This window comes from Calonectris borealis, chromosome 11 (genome assembly GCF_964195595.1).
Source record: "Calonectris borealis chromosome 11, bCalBor7.hap1.2, whole genome shotgun sequence".
Classification (NCBI taxonomy): domain Eukaryota; kingdom Metazoa; phylum Chordata; class Aves; order Procellariiformes; family Procellariidae; genus Calonectris; species Calonectris borealis.
Window position 1 is genome coordinate 1,608,830 of NC_134322.1, and position 16,338 is coordinate 1,625,167.

The 16,338-nt window shown below is 44.4% G+C and overlaps 1 protein-coding gene across 2 annotated transcripts in view; it reads right to left on the reverse strand.

Moving 5' to 3' along the window:
* GLCE (glucuronic acid epimerase) overlaps positions 1-16,338 on the reverse strand; it is a 55,589-nt gene that overhangs the window by 12,663 nt on the left and 26,588 nt on the right. The window contains exons 1-2 of one of the 2 annotated variants that reach the window (XM_075159691.1): positions 7,326-7,700; positions 6,916-7,114 (exon numbers count right to left, since the gene is read on the reverse strand). The exons of the other annotated variant lie outside the window; for it this stretch is intronic. Coding sequence (XP_075015792.1) covers positions 6,916-6,977 — 62 coding nt within the window. The 5' untranslated portion in view covers positions 6,978-7,114; positions 7,326-7,700. Of the gene's footprint in view, positions 1-6,915; positions 7,115-7,325; positions 7,701-16,338 lie in introns of those variants that run through there. 2 annotated transcript variants of the gene reach the window in all.

Sequence of the window (16,338 nt, forward strand, 5' to 3'; positions counted from 1 at the left end):
ACACACTTCACCTCTACCTATAAAACTCAAAATTAATTAAGCCATCTGGATTACCAGGAGATGCGAAGAGAGGGAAGGGGAAACACCATCACCACGCTTTTTACATCCCTATTACCCCATGCCCATCACTCGATGGTTTTAAACAGACTCCATAGTTGCGAAAAGGTCCTGGCCACGCCGTTATACACAGCTTTTGTTTTATTTGGGTTCTGCTGCCTTGGACAGTAGAGAATTTGGAGCAGCACAAAGCGTTTCCTATGCTCGCCTTGCAGCTCCAGGGAAGAGCAGGAGATGCTGCAGGTCGGGTCCAGCCGCATCCACGGCTTCCTGGCAAGGCTGCTGAAATATTTAGTTTTTATGGACTATAAATGAACTGAAGAGGACTCGGAAAGAAAAGCAGAGTATTTTCAGAGAACCATTGCATTAAGTCTCACCAGTCACCGAAAAAAATCTAGAAATATCTGTGCAGGAGAGAGGCTTACTACATGTTAAATGGATAGATGGATTTTGAGTCAACTGCAGGAAAAAAGATTTCAGAATTTCAACAGGAGAAAGAGGTAATTTAAACCCACAAAGGGACTGTGTTAAATTGGTTTATTCCCTTGCTGCTCTTATGAAAAGGATTTCATCATACCACACTTAAAAGATTTAAGGAGTACAACATGGGAAAGCAGTTTTAAGGTATGAAGTAATATATCCACGAGACCCACGTTTGCTTTCTCCTCATTTTGCAGGACATACCTAGCCTCTCTAAGGCCGTGCACCGAAACATCTCCCACCTACATTTGAAGGCGCAGGCTGTTCATCATAAAAGTCGATCCCTACCCCTCAAGTAATACCGGAGCTACAGGTTTTAAAGGGCAAATACTTCTCAGAAGTCCGGCTATAATTCCTTGAATTCCTATGCTGAATTACTGGGCTACAGAAACGGCTGCAGCAGAGCGGTGCACTGCTGTTATTTACAGCTGGGACCAACACCCGCACTGGCCTACAGCGACAACGCAAATAATCTGTAAATTAATACTTGTTTAGTTTTACACTGTTTATGCTTATGTAGTTGCATAAATTCTAATTAAAATGCAATGAAATAGCATTACTTACAGAGTAAACGACTAGTTTCAAATGTATCCCAAAACAGGGATGCAATGAGAGAAACTCATTTTGCCAATTCAAGTGAGGTGTCAAGGCTTCTGAAACACTGTTTTTAATATAAAGAACAACGGGGTTAAATACAAATAAAATCTTGTTACCACTGCTTTATTAATGATGCCTGGAAAAAGGACAAATCTTAGTATTCCGTGCTGTGAATTAGGAATCCACAGCCCCAGTTGTCTATCTGAGTGTGACAGATTCAGTTCTGGTACAGTTCTTACATAAACCTAAGTTATTCACATTCTAAAAATACATATGTCTCTCTCTCTTAGTAAGTCCCTTATAAGACAGGTTTTTTTGACCTGCAAAACTGTGTTGAATATATTAAAAGTAAGAATTTCTCTGAAGGCCAGACTATTGCCAGGTTACTGTGTACTCGAGGTGAATATTTGAGATATATATATAACACACATTCTTTTTCAGTGAGCAATGACTTGACCATTTCCTTCTGATCCACGCCAGCACCAGCTCGAACAGTAATTCTCCAGTTCACCACTTCACTCCCTTCCAGGTGTGGGAATTAACTGGAGAACTATCACGATATTTAGCATTTCTTTGGTTTTCCAAGAACCATGAAAATAGAATTATTTCAATAAACCATTCTAGCTTCTTTAAGATATCTCAGTGGGAGTTACACAGGAGTGTTAATCTGAAAACGTTCAATTACAGCAGATGCTATATCACATCCTCCTCTGTTAGAGATAAATTTGCCATTGCAGCAAATGATGAAATTGATGCAACACTTCCAGGCACAGACGTGTCCACTGAATCCTTCTGACTTTTCCGTAGTGCTATTTATACTCGCACTACCTGCATCTACCAAAGATCTTAAGCTGAACCTAATTTTAACTGAACGTCAGAGCCTTTTCTTGAACTCATCTGACCGCTGACATTTCATTAATTTCTGTCCTTCAGCTTGATTTTTAAAAGTTTATATTATCAACATTAAATTATCCTTTGGCATTATAAAATACTGCATTTTATATAATGTAACAACAATTGTATTTACTGTCAAAAACCAGTAAGAGGACTCTTTCTTTTTGAAAATCCTGAGACGAGAGCGCAAAATTTCAAGTACAGGAACGACGATGCCTCTCCTCCACCTTCACTGTGCTCTCCATAAAATACCAAACACCCAGGAAACGGGACAGCCCTTGTATTCGTCTGAACAACTCTGGAAGAAACAAGGAAAAGCAGAAAGAAGAACAAAATTTAGAAACAGGAGAGTAGTAACGTCTCTAGTAAACCCTACAAAAAGGTGAAGGCAAGAAGCCGTGGTTCCTCGGAAAAGCAAGATCCCTGCTGCTTCAAGGTAACTTGTGAGGTTTTTATCGAAGGGCTTTTTCCTGAAAGATCAGCCATTCCAGATTCAAGCTGTTTTAACGGGCCTCTGCTTGCATGTTGTCCTCCCAGCCCCAAAAAGTAGTGCTGCTGTTGGATGCTTGTCATTTGTAGCTTACTGCAGCGTGAGCAGGAATAGGTTTGGTCCCCTGCGCTCCTTCACAAGCCCTGCGGAGATGGACGCATTTAAGACAAATTCATTTTCATACTGTATTTTCAAAACAGAGACAAAATACGTAGTTTGCCTTTTCATGGCTCTTACACAAGAGCAAAATGCAATTTCTTTTCCTGCTGAAAGCTCATAAAACCAGCAACAGAAACACTGGACGTGTTCTGCAGGAGAGCAGGGTGTGATGGGCAGGCGGAGAAGAGGACGGGCACCAAGTCCCAGGCAGAAACGCTCGGCACAGGAACCATCCCGGCGCTTCACTCGTCTTTGCTCAGCTTCAAAGCCCAGGATGAACAGAGGAGGCTTCTCTCCTGGATATAACCATCGGTTTAGGCCATTTGTAAATCCAGCAGGCAATGCCGCGGTCGTTTTGCACACAGCTGTGTTTGTCAGCGATACCCTCCAGCACAGGAAGACCTCGGGGTATTTTCTAGGTGGGAAGATGCAGCTCCCCATGCCGGGAAGCACGGTCTGTGCCTCCCGGGAGCGGGGAAAGGGAGGATGCACCCCAAAAAGCACTTCTGCTTTCCCAGTCTTATTGATGTGATGTGGTGAATTCATTTTAAACCACGTGGTGTGGAAGCAAGTAACCTGCAGCAATCCTCAGGCTCACCATCCCAATCTTGTTTCGGAAAGCGAGACTTAGCTTTTGCAGAGGGGGGAGATTTCAGTGCTGCTGCTGCCCATCTGCCCACGAGAGCATTTTATCTCCAGCGCTGGCACCGAGGGTCTGGGCTTCCACAACCTAAACCTATTTCAAGTGGAACGGGAAGACTCTGCTGCGAGGAGGACCCCGAAGCAGCGGCATGGTCCTGCTGCCCAGAGCCCTTCTGAAAAAACACACCTTCGGGTGTTTTTCGAGTTTCGCTGGCATTCAGAGTTAACAAAGAAAGACTATTTAAAGAGCGTCGCAGGCTGACACCGGCACAACACTTCGCATAAGGGCTGATGCATTTTACCCAGGCTAGAGGCGAGAATTATTTAAAGCTTTCTCACGGCTCCCAAAGGTCCCATCTGTGCAGGTTACCGGTGACACCGCGGTGACAGTGACAGCAGGATGAATGCAGACAGGAATACGGCTGCTGGCCATGTGCTTTTATTTATTTTTAACCATTATGCCCATTTCACCTGGGCGACACAGATACAAACTGCGCTTTCAGATAAGCATGCGATGCGAGCTGCTGGTGGCTACTTCAGTGCTGTCATTTTTTTTGCTCACATTGCATGGATCAGCTTTTAATCAACCAGATCAATGATTCTCCAACCAACAGAGTTGACTCGCATTTATCTTGAATTAAAAGCCCCGGAGGATGCATCACGTGCAGCAAGAGCTCGACTTCCACGGTTCTGCAACCACCCTACTCACATGAGCAAAGAGCACAAAGTGTTTTGAGCTGGTTAAAAATACTAGACGTCTTCCTGAATAAATAACCGAGGAAGGACTGAAGAAACCACATCACAAAGTACATTCCCCAAGAACACCTCGGCTGGCAGCAAGATAAAGCATTTGCATTTAAATTCTCTGCATTTAAACAATAATCAAAAGTAAGGTGCCCGCTGAGTCTCGGAGGTCTCCGAATAGTCTAACACACCAGCTCTGTGTTTGCTCGGTAGGAAGACAGACAGTATTTTTACTTAAGACCAGGGATTTCTGCTGAACAGCGATAAGCTACCTATTTACTTTGAAGCCTCTACGCCAGACTAAGCTATTTAGTACAGAGAAAAAAAAACCCTGAACAGTGACTGCCAATCTGAGATACGTTAAATTCAATATTTAAAGAAAAGATACACTGCGCAATTTAACAAAATAAAGCAACAAGGCTAGAACTTCAATATGTACCCAGGCCTAAAAGTTATACTCAGTTACACACAAACCTCAGACAGAATTTCTTCCCCGTTTCCTGTTTATGACACACAGCGAAGCACTATTTAGGCTAGTCATTACAATGTTATATAATAGAAAAAACAAAGAACTCAGGAATTGTTTTCAGTAACTGTGGAAAATTCTTTTTGATATCGTAATGACATGAAAATTTCAGATCCTTTGCCAAAGCTTACTTATGTCTTAAAATGTGGTATTTATGAATCGCCTAACTTCCCGACAGCTCTGCACTTCCCAAACGTGTTTTACCTGCGTCTTCAATCTGCTCGATTTGGCTCCTTGGATTTACTTCCTATCATCTGCTTCATTATGCATTTGCTTCCCCACTACGCATACAAACGAGCACTGTTCTGCAAAACACTGGACCTGGAGGTGTTATGCATTGAGGAAAACCATTAAAAATATTCTGGCAACACGTACAATTTATCAGAATGCTAACGCGGGCAAGCTGGTTTCAACAGCCAAGCCTAGCTTCTAGTATTTTATTTATACTTGATTTGCACAGAGTCTGTATTCAGTTAGTATTTTAATACATAGCGCATTGTCAAGATTGCTTGTTTTTTTCCTTAAGTGCTAGGAAATTACAAGACTGTACAAACAGAAACGAATGTATCTACCGTAAGTGAATCTAGATTACCATCCCCTCCACTGGCTCTTTAGCACAGATTTACTATCTAATCCTCACTGCTTCCAGTGCTCCATCTGTGGATGATTAGACAGAGAGGATCTAAAATATAAAGTGAAGAAGCCGTATCCAGCAGCTTATCCTACAGTTTCCCAGTCCAATTAGAGCCTAATACAGTTTTATTTGTATCAACACATCTATTTTTGAGCATCAGCAAAGTCTGTGGCTGTGTGATAGTTAATTCAAAAAGTCAGAGTACTTTTCTATGGATACTGACGTTATCGTTTATTAGAAACTGAGATTTGCATCGAATTTCAGCATCGGGCGCATTCAGTGCTGGTATCTGTGCAGCTACACAATTTGCAAGGGTTTAGCTGCTGCCTTGAGACACGTAGGGAGTGACTGCACCCCACCCTCGCCCCGCTCCCCGCGGGGAGCCGTCTTCTCCTGCCCTCTGCACAGCCTACGTCCCTCTGCACGCAAGACAGTTAACACAGGTCAGAGCAAAGTATTTCCCCCCACAAGAGCAGGATTTTAGTGACATGGGCCTTTGAGTGTCATGCGATCAGGAATGTTTTATGACCTAAAATTGGAAAAAAGATTGTAAAATTGGAAAAAACTTGCACACTTCATTGCAGTGAAGTGGACAAGTTGCTTCAAGACTCGACGAGGCCCTGGATAACCTAGTCTAAGCCCTGCTTTCAACAGGAGGGGGGGCTAGATGATCTCCAGATGTCCCCTGCAACCCCGACTTTTCTACGAATCCACAGTAAGACGCACAACTCTAAGCAGGCACGTCGATATAGTCACCAGAGCACACCAGATCTGTTTACGTTGGTCCTACAAAGCAAGCACTGGTCTTCCTTCTCAACTCCTGCACGTGCTGCACACTTTGAAAAGCATTCATCAGCCTGCATTAATTTAAAAAAAATCCAGTATAGCTCAAAGAGTAATTGTATTCTAAACTAGGTAGAAAAAAATATTTTTTCTAAAATGATAGGAGAGTGTTCCCTTGGCCTGCACTGCAAACGACGGCTTTATCCATGTTTCTTTGCACAGCTGCTCAGCCCGTATGCATTCATCCCAGCCACTGCAGAGGCTCTCAGGCACCAAAGAGACTATCAAGGTGCGTTTGTTTTTCTAGTAAATCTAATACAGAATATAACTACAAAACTTTGATGATGAAGTTACTTGTACATCATATTTTTATGCCCTATCAGGAAAACCAGTTAGTAGGGACTGCTGCTGTAATTACGAGCCCGTTTATTGTACAGTCTAATAAATCTACTTGCTTTCCAGATGGATTAAGCTACTAAACCCCTCACTAACAGCACAAACAGTAACTCCAAAATCTAGCTGCTGCTTACAGAGGCATTACACTGCCTCTTTCCAAGCTATCAAGTATTATATTGTTACTACGCAGGTTAATGAAGCAAAAGATGAAACCATTTCACCAGTCTCCCTTACACTTAGGCTTAGAAAGCAACGCCCGAGCAAGTCTCAAGGCAGCAGCATTAAGGGCTGCAACAAGACTCTCAGGAGGAACCTCGCAATATTTTTTCAGGGAGCTGGGCTCTGTCTTCAGGCAGGAATGAGAGCCCGCCGCACCGCTGGTTTTACAGCGCCCATCCCCACCGCCCACCGGAGTAGCGGTACTCCGGACGGCAGCAGCTCTGGCCGTGCCTGGCCTCTCCTGGATGCCACTGCCACCACATTCAGCTCAAATTGCTTTTCAATTAGCGATACCTTTCTGACAGCATATCCGACCGCCGAGGAAACGCCAGCTGGGAGGGGAAGCAGGGCGGCATACGCAGCCATCGTCTCAGGCTTCTGCGGGGATCGGGTCAGAGGAGCTCCCACCGAACAACCCCAGCGACCCGGGTGAGGTCTGGCAACTTTAAGCAGTAACTGAACTGTTGGTTCTGCTTTACAGCGTTCCTGGGACCTGGGGAAAAATAACTGCCACTGCCAACTGCGTTTAACTTACAGGAGCTAGCACAGGTACGTGCTCTGCTTGCACTGCCAGGCACAGGCGTTAGAGCTGCTAGTTTTTCTGCTATTGCCTTCCTAGAACAATGTAAAATGCGTCATTCCAACTATTTGTCTCCATAAAGTAAAAACAACAACAAACCAACCAGGGGAAGCCCCTTACTTACACCTTTTTCTTTACAGTGCTGTTTGGTGAGATGCGATGAGTGGACTGTCAGGAAAGGTCTCGCTGTGGGTTAATCATTCAGAGCAAGCAAAAAACATCTAAATAAGGCGACTGCAGGCAGCATTTGCTACTTTGTGGACATAGACACATCATCTACTCCATCCCACCGTGCAGCCTGGCTGGCAAGAACAAGCAATTGGATCGTTTTGTTCCTCTGGATCATTAGTAACTTCCTCATAACGAGGCATCCGATCACAGCCCTGAAGAAGAAAAAGCAGACTTGATATCAAGAAAGTAAGAGCAAGCACACGTCCTTCCTCACTCCTCACTCTCCCTAAGCTCCCGTCTCCCCCCGAGCAGTGGCTGGCGGGTCCCCGGGAGCTGGGCACCCAGGGTGATGCTTAGCCCCCCCCATCCCAGAAGGGTGACACCGTGGCACCAGGGAGGAGGACAGCGAGCCAGCTCGCACAAGAAGCACTCAAACTACTTGAATCCTCAGCTGCAATGAGTACTAGTAATCTGAAAGGTTCCTAAGAGTGTAATTTGACCAATTATTTACATTAACAAGCCACATGTTTTTACCTAAGTGAAATACCTTGATTAACACCATTTTTGTCCTTAAAAACAGCCTTCGCGGTATCTCTAGTTACCAGCTTCTCCAGTCCTGCAGTCTCCGTGCAGGTCACATTTAATCATCAGCGCTGGCAACTATTACATTATCGTGTCAGCTCCTATTTGTTACTGACTTACTAAAAAAGAAAAGCATTTTATACTGATGACAGAGAGCGGCAAAATTTTAAATGAATATAAAATGCTGCCCGCTCTGCTCTGGCAGCAGTTCTCTCTCAGTGTGTTATGGAAGTGCAGGTACGTGCTCTCGCTGAGCAACCGCCACTATTTGCCTTTCCCAAATTGTAAGCATTTGAGCTCCGAAGATATTTTTGTCCAAAAGTTACTTTAACTGCTTATTGGCATGAGTGTGATACAGAACATTTAACAGCTACAATTACAGCTGTGATCCTCACAACACATCATATCCCAAACACCCACGTAGCAGCTCTGTTATGCAGAATAATTGAGAAAATGTGCTAACATACAAAGAACACACGTGTTTTTGGCAGCAGTATCTCTAATGGACCGATATGCTGATTTATATCCTAAGACAACTTTGCTGACAGAAAGCCTGCAGTACCTGCCAGCTGGTTAAATCATTATAACTCTATCTTAAAGGTGGGAAGGTATTTTACAGTTATACCCCAGTCAAGGAACAGTCAAATTATAAGGAAAAGAAAGATAACACACTTAAACAGTAACATAGCACACGCTTTCAAGTAGGTGGACGATGTTCAGTCCCGTGTGGAACTGAAGGCGCAGGCGTCCCAATGTACATGGCACAGGGGACAGAGGGGACAGGAGTGCCCTGCTGAAGTCTCTGCCACCCCAGCCGCACGGCTGGCTGCAAACTCATTCCTCGGATCCGAGCTTGCTGCCGGAGGCCAGCACGTAAAGCCAAATTCCTCTAATGCAGGGACTGATCCAGTACAGCGGCAGTAATTTAAATCATGCCACTGGAGAGAGGATAAGCCACGTAACTCATAGTCTATTTAGCCCTAAAAAGTCAGAACATATCTACTTTGGAAATCCCTTTCTGCAGCTCAACGTTACGCACGCACATCTTGAAGGCTGGCAAGACAAAAAAAAGCAGCTTTTTCCCCTCCTGCTCCCCTTTTCACGGCATGGTGAACAGCTATGAAATCTACACACCTGGAGTAAAGTTTGGAGGGTCTTTTAGAGAAAAAAAAACCCTGCTTTTCAAGCCACAGATACAGGATTTCCAACCTAATTCTAGGCTGGATTTATTCATCATACAAAAAACCCTAGTGCTTAAGGTGCACAAACCACAACACAGGACAAAGCATCCAGCCATGCATCATGAGGTTATGTATCTTAGCATGTCTATGGCTTATAGCAACAGAACTTAAATAATAGCATCAACCCTGTGCTTAACAAAGCAGCTTTAACAAAACAAAAAAGCCACGTCTCCTTTTACCCAGCCCGACATCATTGCCCACTTCAGGACAAGTTTTGCACGTCACTCATGGCTACCCCGATCCAGCTGCAGGAATTCATCTGGGTCTCTTATTTACTGCTTACCTGTCGCTGTTGAAAACATAAATGCAAAAAATGAACTAAAATACAAAGCCTGAAGCTTGGTTTCCCTCATTTTTGAAAAGAGAGGGCACCATCAAAAATCCCCCTTTCCGCCAGACCCGGGGAGCTGCCCGGCTGCTGGCGCAGAGCATCGCTTCTGCTCATCTCACCAGCGGATGCGTTTTCCCTGGAAATTAATGGAAAGTGAAGACATAAGATCAAAATGAGATTCTTTCACTATCACTTTACATTTTACTGGCTTATCAGAAATGCTCGCAAGTTCTCTCATGCAGTTATGTACATATTAGCAACTACATTCTGCAACTAAATTCTTTCCCGAAATAACGTGCCAGTGTCACCCAGGCAGGACACCGAGCCAGCCCGCAGTTGAGCTCCCTGTCTCCTTCGCTTTCCTAATGAATTGGGAAATAATGGCTGTCAGTATCGAGCAGCCACAGCAGCACGTGCTTCCTTCATTCTGACAAAATGCGTTTCCCTGTTTTGCCCTCAGCACATGCTCTGGGAGACCTTTTACATGAACAGAAAAGCAAAATCTTCTACCTCGGTGCCAAGAGAGGCAGCACAGCTCAGTGACGCCGACCACGTTAGACCTGTTGACTCTTCTTGCTGCCCAGAAAGCCCCAAGTTCGCTTTGTGCTTTTCATTTCTTCCCTACCAGGTACCCTCTAGGAGCTTCCACTAAAAAATCCTGATTATTTAGAACATCATCGTTTTCTTCCTGCCATTAAGCAGCCTGATATGCAACGTGCATTCTAGTGGGAAAGACGGAGCGGTGTTTTCTTTCCCGACAGGGTTTCGCGGACAGTAACAGAGCAGACAGAGATGCAGGCACTTCTGCTGCCAACTCATTACAACGCCGACAAGAATTCAATACAAAGTGTGCTCCAAATTACAACTCGGACAGCTGGCAAGTCTTTGGCATGCCTGCTCGCATGCAGCCTTCAAATAAAAATAGAAGAACCCTTCCAGTCTGAACACTGCCACCATATAAAAGGTGCGAGCACGAGACCTTGGAGAGTACGTGCACCTCGCCCTAAAAATTACACACAGTTCCTATCAAGCAGACGAACTTTGAGGACATGGTCCGCCATCTTCACGAGCGCATGTTTTCGTTTGGCAAACGCTTCCTGTAATTTCTGCAGTTAATCGTGACTTATCTTCCCCTAAGCGATGGATACAGATGACAGCGCTGCAAGAGCCGGCATCACCGCAGCAAATGCATTAGCGGTTCCCTCACGTGCTGCTTCTAAGTGCTCCCCTGAAAGCTCAAATCTCTGGGAAGCCCAAAACCCCACAGTTTTGGTTTACTGATGGTTACAGTTTATTATTGGCATAAACCATTCACAACTGTACTCTTACTTATTTCTGAAGGTACAGTTTCATTGGCTTTTTCTTTCACTATGCAAAAAGCAGAGGTTAAGGAAGTAACACTGCTTATAGCAGAGAAGTAAATAAAATCTGTTTTAAGTTAGAGGAACTGGCTAAAAATGCCTAATTTTTCTAGCTTAGCAAGCCCTGGCACTCTGTCTAGATGGTTCTCCATGACGGAATTACTGATGATAGTTACTCAATCGCAGAATTACAGGTTTCAGCGAAATTTTCTGCTTCAACTAAGTATTTCTAAGGAGAATGACCCGGACAACAATAAGCAATGTCACTTAAAAACTGTATTAAAGGCATTTTGCCAGAAGTTTTGAAGCTTTGATTATAATTGCTTTTATGGGTATTTTCTCATAGTGTTCACTTAGGAAAAAAACACTGAAAAAACACAGAGTACATCATGTAACGTGTTAGTAGTGGCTGAACCTCAATATTGGTAAAGACAAGCTAAGCAGCAACACAAAGCATGAACTTCTCCACACGTGCTGGTTGGAACAACAAATAGCGAGGGCAGAGACCTCGGCGAGGGCCACCTCTGGGCTTTACAGCCTGGCTTAGACACAGCCTGGCCGCGTAAACCACCGCGGCCGGGCACCAGGAACGCCCGATGCCGAGATAAAGCAGTGCCTGCGCACGGCCCCGCTTCTGAACTGTCGCTTTCTAAGGGGCCGTACGTGACAACATACGCACCAGGTAACGGCGTCCAAGCTGTAGGTACGGGGAACAGGGCTGAGGCAGAAGAGCAAACACCCGGCAGCGGGGTCTCCGATCCACGAGACGGCTATTTCTGGGGAGAGGTGCTGAGTTTCCTTCTCCTAACCCTTTAAATCAAGCTCTGTCCGGCACTTCATTCTCCAAGTAACAGTCTGTCCCAGCAGAGTTTATGTTTAGACTCTGGCATTAACCCTGGCAAATGTGTTTGGAAACCTTCTGTTTCCAGATTTTCTCATATGCAGCACGCCAGAGATTACTGGGAGGCAGCAGCGCTGGGTACTGGGGAGACCAAGATAACGTGCAAATCCTGTCTTGAAGTTCGCCACAAAGGCTGAGCTAGCTTTTACATCAGGCACAACAGTAACTTCAATTCTGTTTTTCTGAATACAGCCCACGGACCCATATAGGCATGTAATAGGACGTAAGATAGAGATACCCTTTTATTTTACCTTTTTTTCATCCTACTTTTCAGCTCCTTAGAAGATTTGATGAAAAAGGAGGGCAGAATAAATTAGAAGTGATATAAAAACATGCTGAAAGCTACTTGTGATAGCAAACTGCTTTGGCTGTGAATTATTCTCTATAGCTATGGCAGTGAATTATTTAAGTACAGGAGGTGATTACTATTAAACATCCAATAGAGAAAAAAAAAATTACTAGTGAAAGGAAAGGTCAGAACGACTGCTGAGAAGAGATAAAACAATTTCAGAGAAGACTTCTCTCTTCGGGAAGAGACGCAGGTCAGTGAAGTGCAAAGAACTGTTGCATGGGGAGAGACAGAATATTTTTGTCCACGGCTCCTGCGTTCTGCTGATTTCCGAGATTCCTTCGGTTCTTCGCTTCCAACAAAACTGGGATGCATACCTACAATTATTATAGGTTTGTGTGTCCAACAGAACCTAACGCAGGCTTGGCAGGATTTGTAGCTTTAAAATTCTAGCAAACAAAATATAATTTGAAGTTGATCAGTCAAGACAGCTTTTCTTTGTAAGAAACAGAATTGCAAAATCTTCAGGCTTCGTATTCAGGGGGACCAGAGCGACAATGCAGGATCAGAGATCAAACACAGGGACCTGGCTGGGGGATGCCATGTGCCTATTTATTCTCCAGCTCTATGCGGGAAGGCCACGTCTAAGTTTAAATAGCTTTGCCAGTTGGAGCAAACAACAGACTTCTTTCTTCAAGACAGCAGGAAATACCAGACATTAAAATTCTACTGTAGTGCCAAATTCTTCATTTTTGTGACTTTTTTACGCCTATCCCTGCTTGAAAAATAAATTCACATTTTACAAGCATTCTACCCCATACTTTTAGTGTCAGGATCTCAGTTCTTCTCGTATTTGTAGACAGGAGTATTTCATCCATGATTTAAACCTACGCTTTTTAAACCAAACACAAACAAGCCTAAGAAGCAACTCCATCCCCTCAGGAACAAGTCCCAGTGGCGTGTGTTATTCGACCACGAGCAGCAACACTGAGCTGCATCAAACTAGAGGAACATGCAGCGTTTTCAGAGGCGAGGCAAGGATGGACGCTGTGCACGAGCGGCTGCTCCAGCCGGTGGGTGCAGAAGGGCCCCGGGAAGCGACCGCTCCTGGAGATCACCAGCTACCAGGGGAGCACCAGCTAAAGCAGAGTGGAAGGGCACCGAGCATCGTCTGCCGGACTTTCCTGCTTCTGTTCAATGTTTTCCACTAACAGTGATTGTTGTCTCCATCATCCAGTAAATCTGCAAAGCTAGGAAAGCATTGCGAGTAGAGTGGAAAACATGATGCTTAATAAACTAAGCAAGCGGTCTGGAGAAGAAAAATTCAACAAATGCAAGTTGTTATACATTCAGACAGGACTAACCAGCTGCACAGTGAGAAGACAGAAGTTGTCCCACTAAACAGGATGGCTTTGGGGGTTTTTTGTTTGGGGTTTTTGTTTGGGTTTTTGTTGTTGTTGTTTTGGGATGGGTTTTTTTAAAGTACCTAGAGATTATACTACATTGCAAATTAAACTCCATCAGGCTGTCATCAAAAAAAACCACAACAGGATGGGTATACATGTGGAAATGGTTTGCAAGGCATGAAGTAACCCTTCTGCTCTGCTCAGCGTTTTTGCAGATGCCGCCAGAACACTGACCCGTTTCGGGTACCACTCCAGGAGGACAGAGACGATTCAGAGAGCAGCAGCAGGGACAGACCCACACCACCGTTTTGTAAAGGCACGCTGCCTGGCACCCTCTTTGAGGTCTCTGCTCCAGCGCTTGGATATCAAAACCAGTTGTTACAATCAAAGTTGGTTTGATTTTTTTTTTTAATGGAATATTTATGTCATTTCCTGGAGCAGTTGATTTCATTTCATCCCAGTCTAATGGGACTTCAGCAAGTTTAAGTGGTTTGTCCTTAGGAGAGGCAGCCTTACAGAAGTGTGTCCACACACCCTGTACGGAAACTCCTTTTTTCATGTATTTCACTAGTAAAGAGGTAATAATTGTATTGAAATAAGAAACAAGAAATTATTTCACTGTGCTTTACAACATTTAGAAATAGTTCATGAAGGATCGATGTTACAATAATGGCTCTATTCAGTTTGTCTAACAGCTTAAAGTGGAAGCTTGTAAAGTTGCTTTTTGTACTGCGGCAAGAAAAGGTCTGCGTACATTCTGGTGGCTACATCTTTCCAGTTTGTGTTTTCAAATCTAGGTTAACTCACACTTAACCTAACAAAAAAGCCCTAACGATCGATTAAACTCTCAAACTCTCTTCCAAAGCAAGTTTCTCTTCTCTAGCTCAACCTCAAGACACAGTAATTCAATCCTGAAAAAGAAAAGAGCATCAGCCTTTCAAGAAAAAAGAAAAAAAAAAAGTTTGACTTCATCTGGATATCCTGGAACATAAGAGATGGAAGTCAAATATTATCTACTGGTCTGCCTCTGCACATCAAGCCTCTTCTGACTTGCCCTGCTAGCTCATGGATGCCACGTACCCACTTCTCACTTTGTGGGAGCACAACACAGAGTCTGATTTTGCTGCCTCCTGCCACCTTCTCGTAATTAGGAGAGGGACCACTCCACTTCTGCTGGGATGAGGAGGGTTTGGATTTTGCTTTCCCGAGTGGCTGCCCTCCGGGGGTCCTGGAGACCCTTGCAAAGAGAGGACTGATGGTTTCTTCTCCGTGCAGAGAGCAACGCCACCCGGCAGCGCACCGACAGCCCTCCTGGGGGGCTCCCAGGGCAGGAAGCCACGCGCCCTCCCACGCACCGGACCTCGATCCCTCGGAGGGAGCCGGAGGGACAGCTGCACTGAATTGCTTCTCACAGCCTAGAAAAATAGATGAAATCACTCCAAACTCCTTGGATTCACAATAGATTCAGAAGATGAGGCTTGCATAATTTCCATCTGAATAGAAAAGGCTTTTGATAAAGTTCATGCGCAGGAGGCAGCTCTCTGCCTACATGCAAAGTCCTTGGCTTGCTATGAAAGATGAGTAGCTTCTCAATGGAGTTTGCACAGTCCCTCCCATCACACCCCGCTCTCTATGCAGTAACTGTAATGAGTGCTGGACCAGTTAAGTCATAGCAATAAAACTAGTTCTTAAACCCCAGAAATCATAAACTTACACAAATATCCCGACTATACATAACAGCTCTTCCTTATGAAACTCTGTTCTCCATTAGCCTTTGTAACTAAGGCTCCTCCCCGCTTCCACCTCAATAATTAGGGGACTGAAGATGTCTTGACAGCAGTTTCTTATATTCAGGAAAGAAAAGAATTTATGAAGAGACAATACTCAGCTCCAAAAGCAGATTTACAGTCAATGTTAATCCAGAGGGAGTCTCTAATGATCTTTGGCTCCACTTCTCAAGACAGATTTTAACCGTCCTTCCTGTTGCAATACACCAACTTATAATCTTATAAACAGGATGCTCGCTATTCTTTAAGAAGTGGCACTCAAATTTCTTCAACCTCTAAAGCTGAGCAACCCACAAAATAGAAAGCTGCAACCCGAACTTATTGCTCTTGACAACATAATCTTTCTGCTTTTCTTCTTGGGATCAGCCTCACGCAAAAAACCCTAGTGTCAACCGTAATGTCTAGCAAGATCATTAAACAAAAGACACAGACAACAACTTCATGTGTTTCAAGGGAAATAACTGGCAGTGGAATAACCTCGATCCTAACAAGCACAGACTGATTTTGGTCTGCGGCTACACGATGGTTTCTATTTCCTCTACGAGCTCTTAGTTTGATTGGATTAACTTTAGCTGCCGGCCCTCCAGCAATACTCCCAATTGGATTTCCACATTAAAAAAACGTGGGATGGGGCTTTTGGAGCTGCCATTCAGCTGGGATTGCAGGGCTTAATACCTTCAGTGCAAGGAGGACTAACCATCATGCAGCCATCGAGTAGACTCTCGTGCTCAAGGATGCTGGGGTGCCTCTACAGCAACGATGTCGTCTTTAAACTATTTCAGCTTACAAGCAGCTGCTGTCAATAAATTCTCCTAACTCTCCTCCCTGAATGCTTCTGAACATCCCAGATTAGCTGAGCTCACGACCTGGCCGTCAAACCCTCGCACCAATCACACTATTATCACCCGGCACCGCAGGATGGGTAACCTGGCACTGAATCTCCTCTGCTTTTTAAAATACCAAATACTTTTAAAAAGTGAGTAGTGGGGGAGAAACTTACTGTCTCCTTCAGCCAAAAATACCATTTCACTGGGAGCAGGATCGCGCTTAGCGATGCTCTACTCTTTT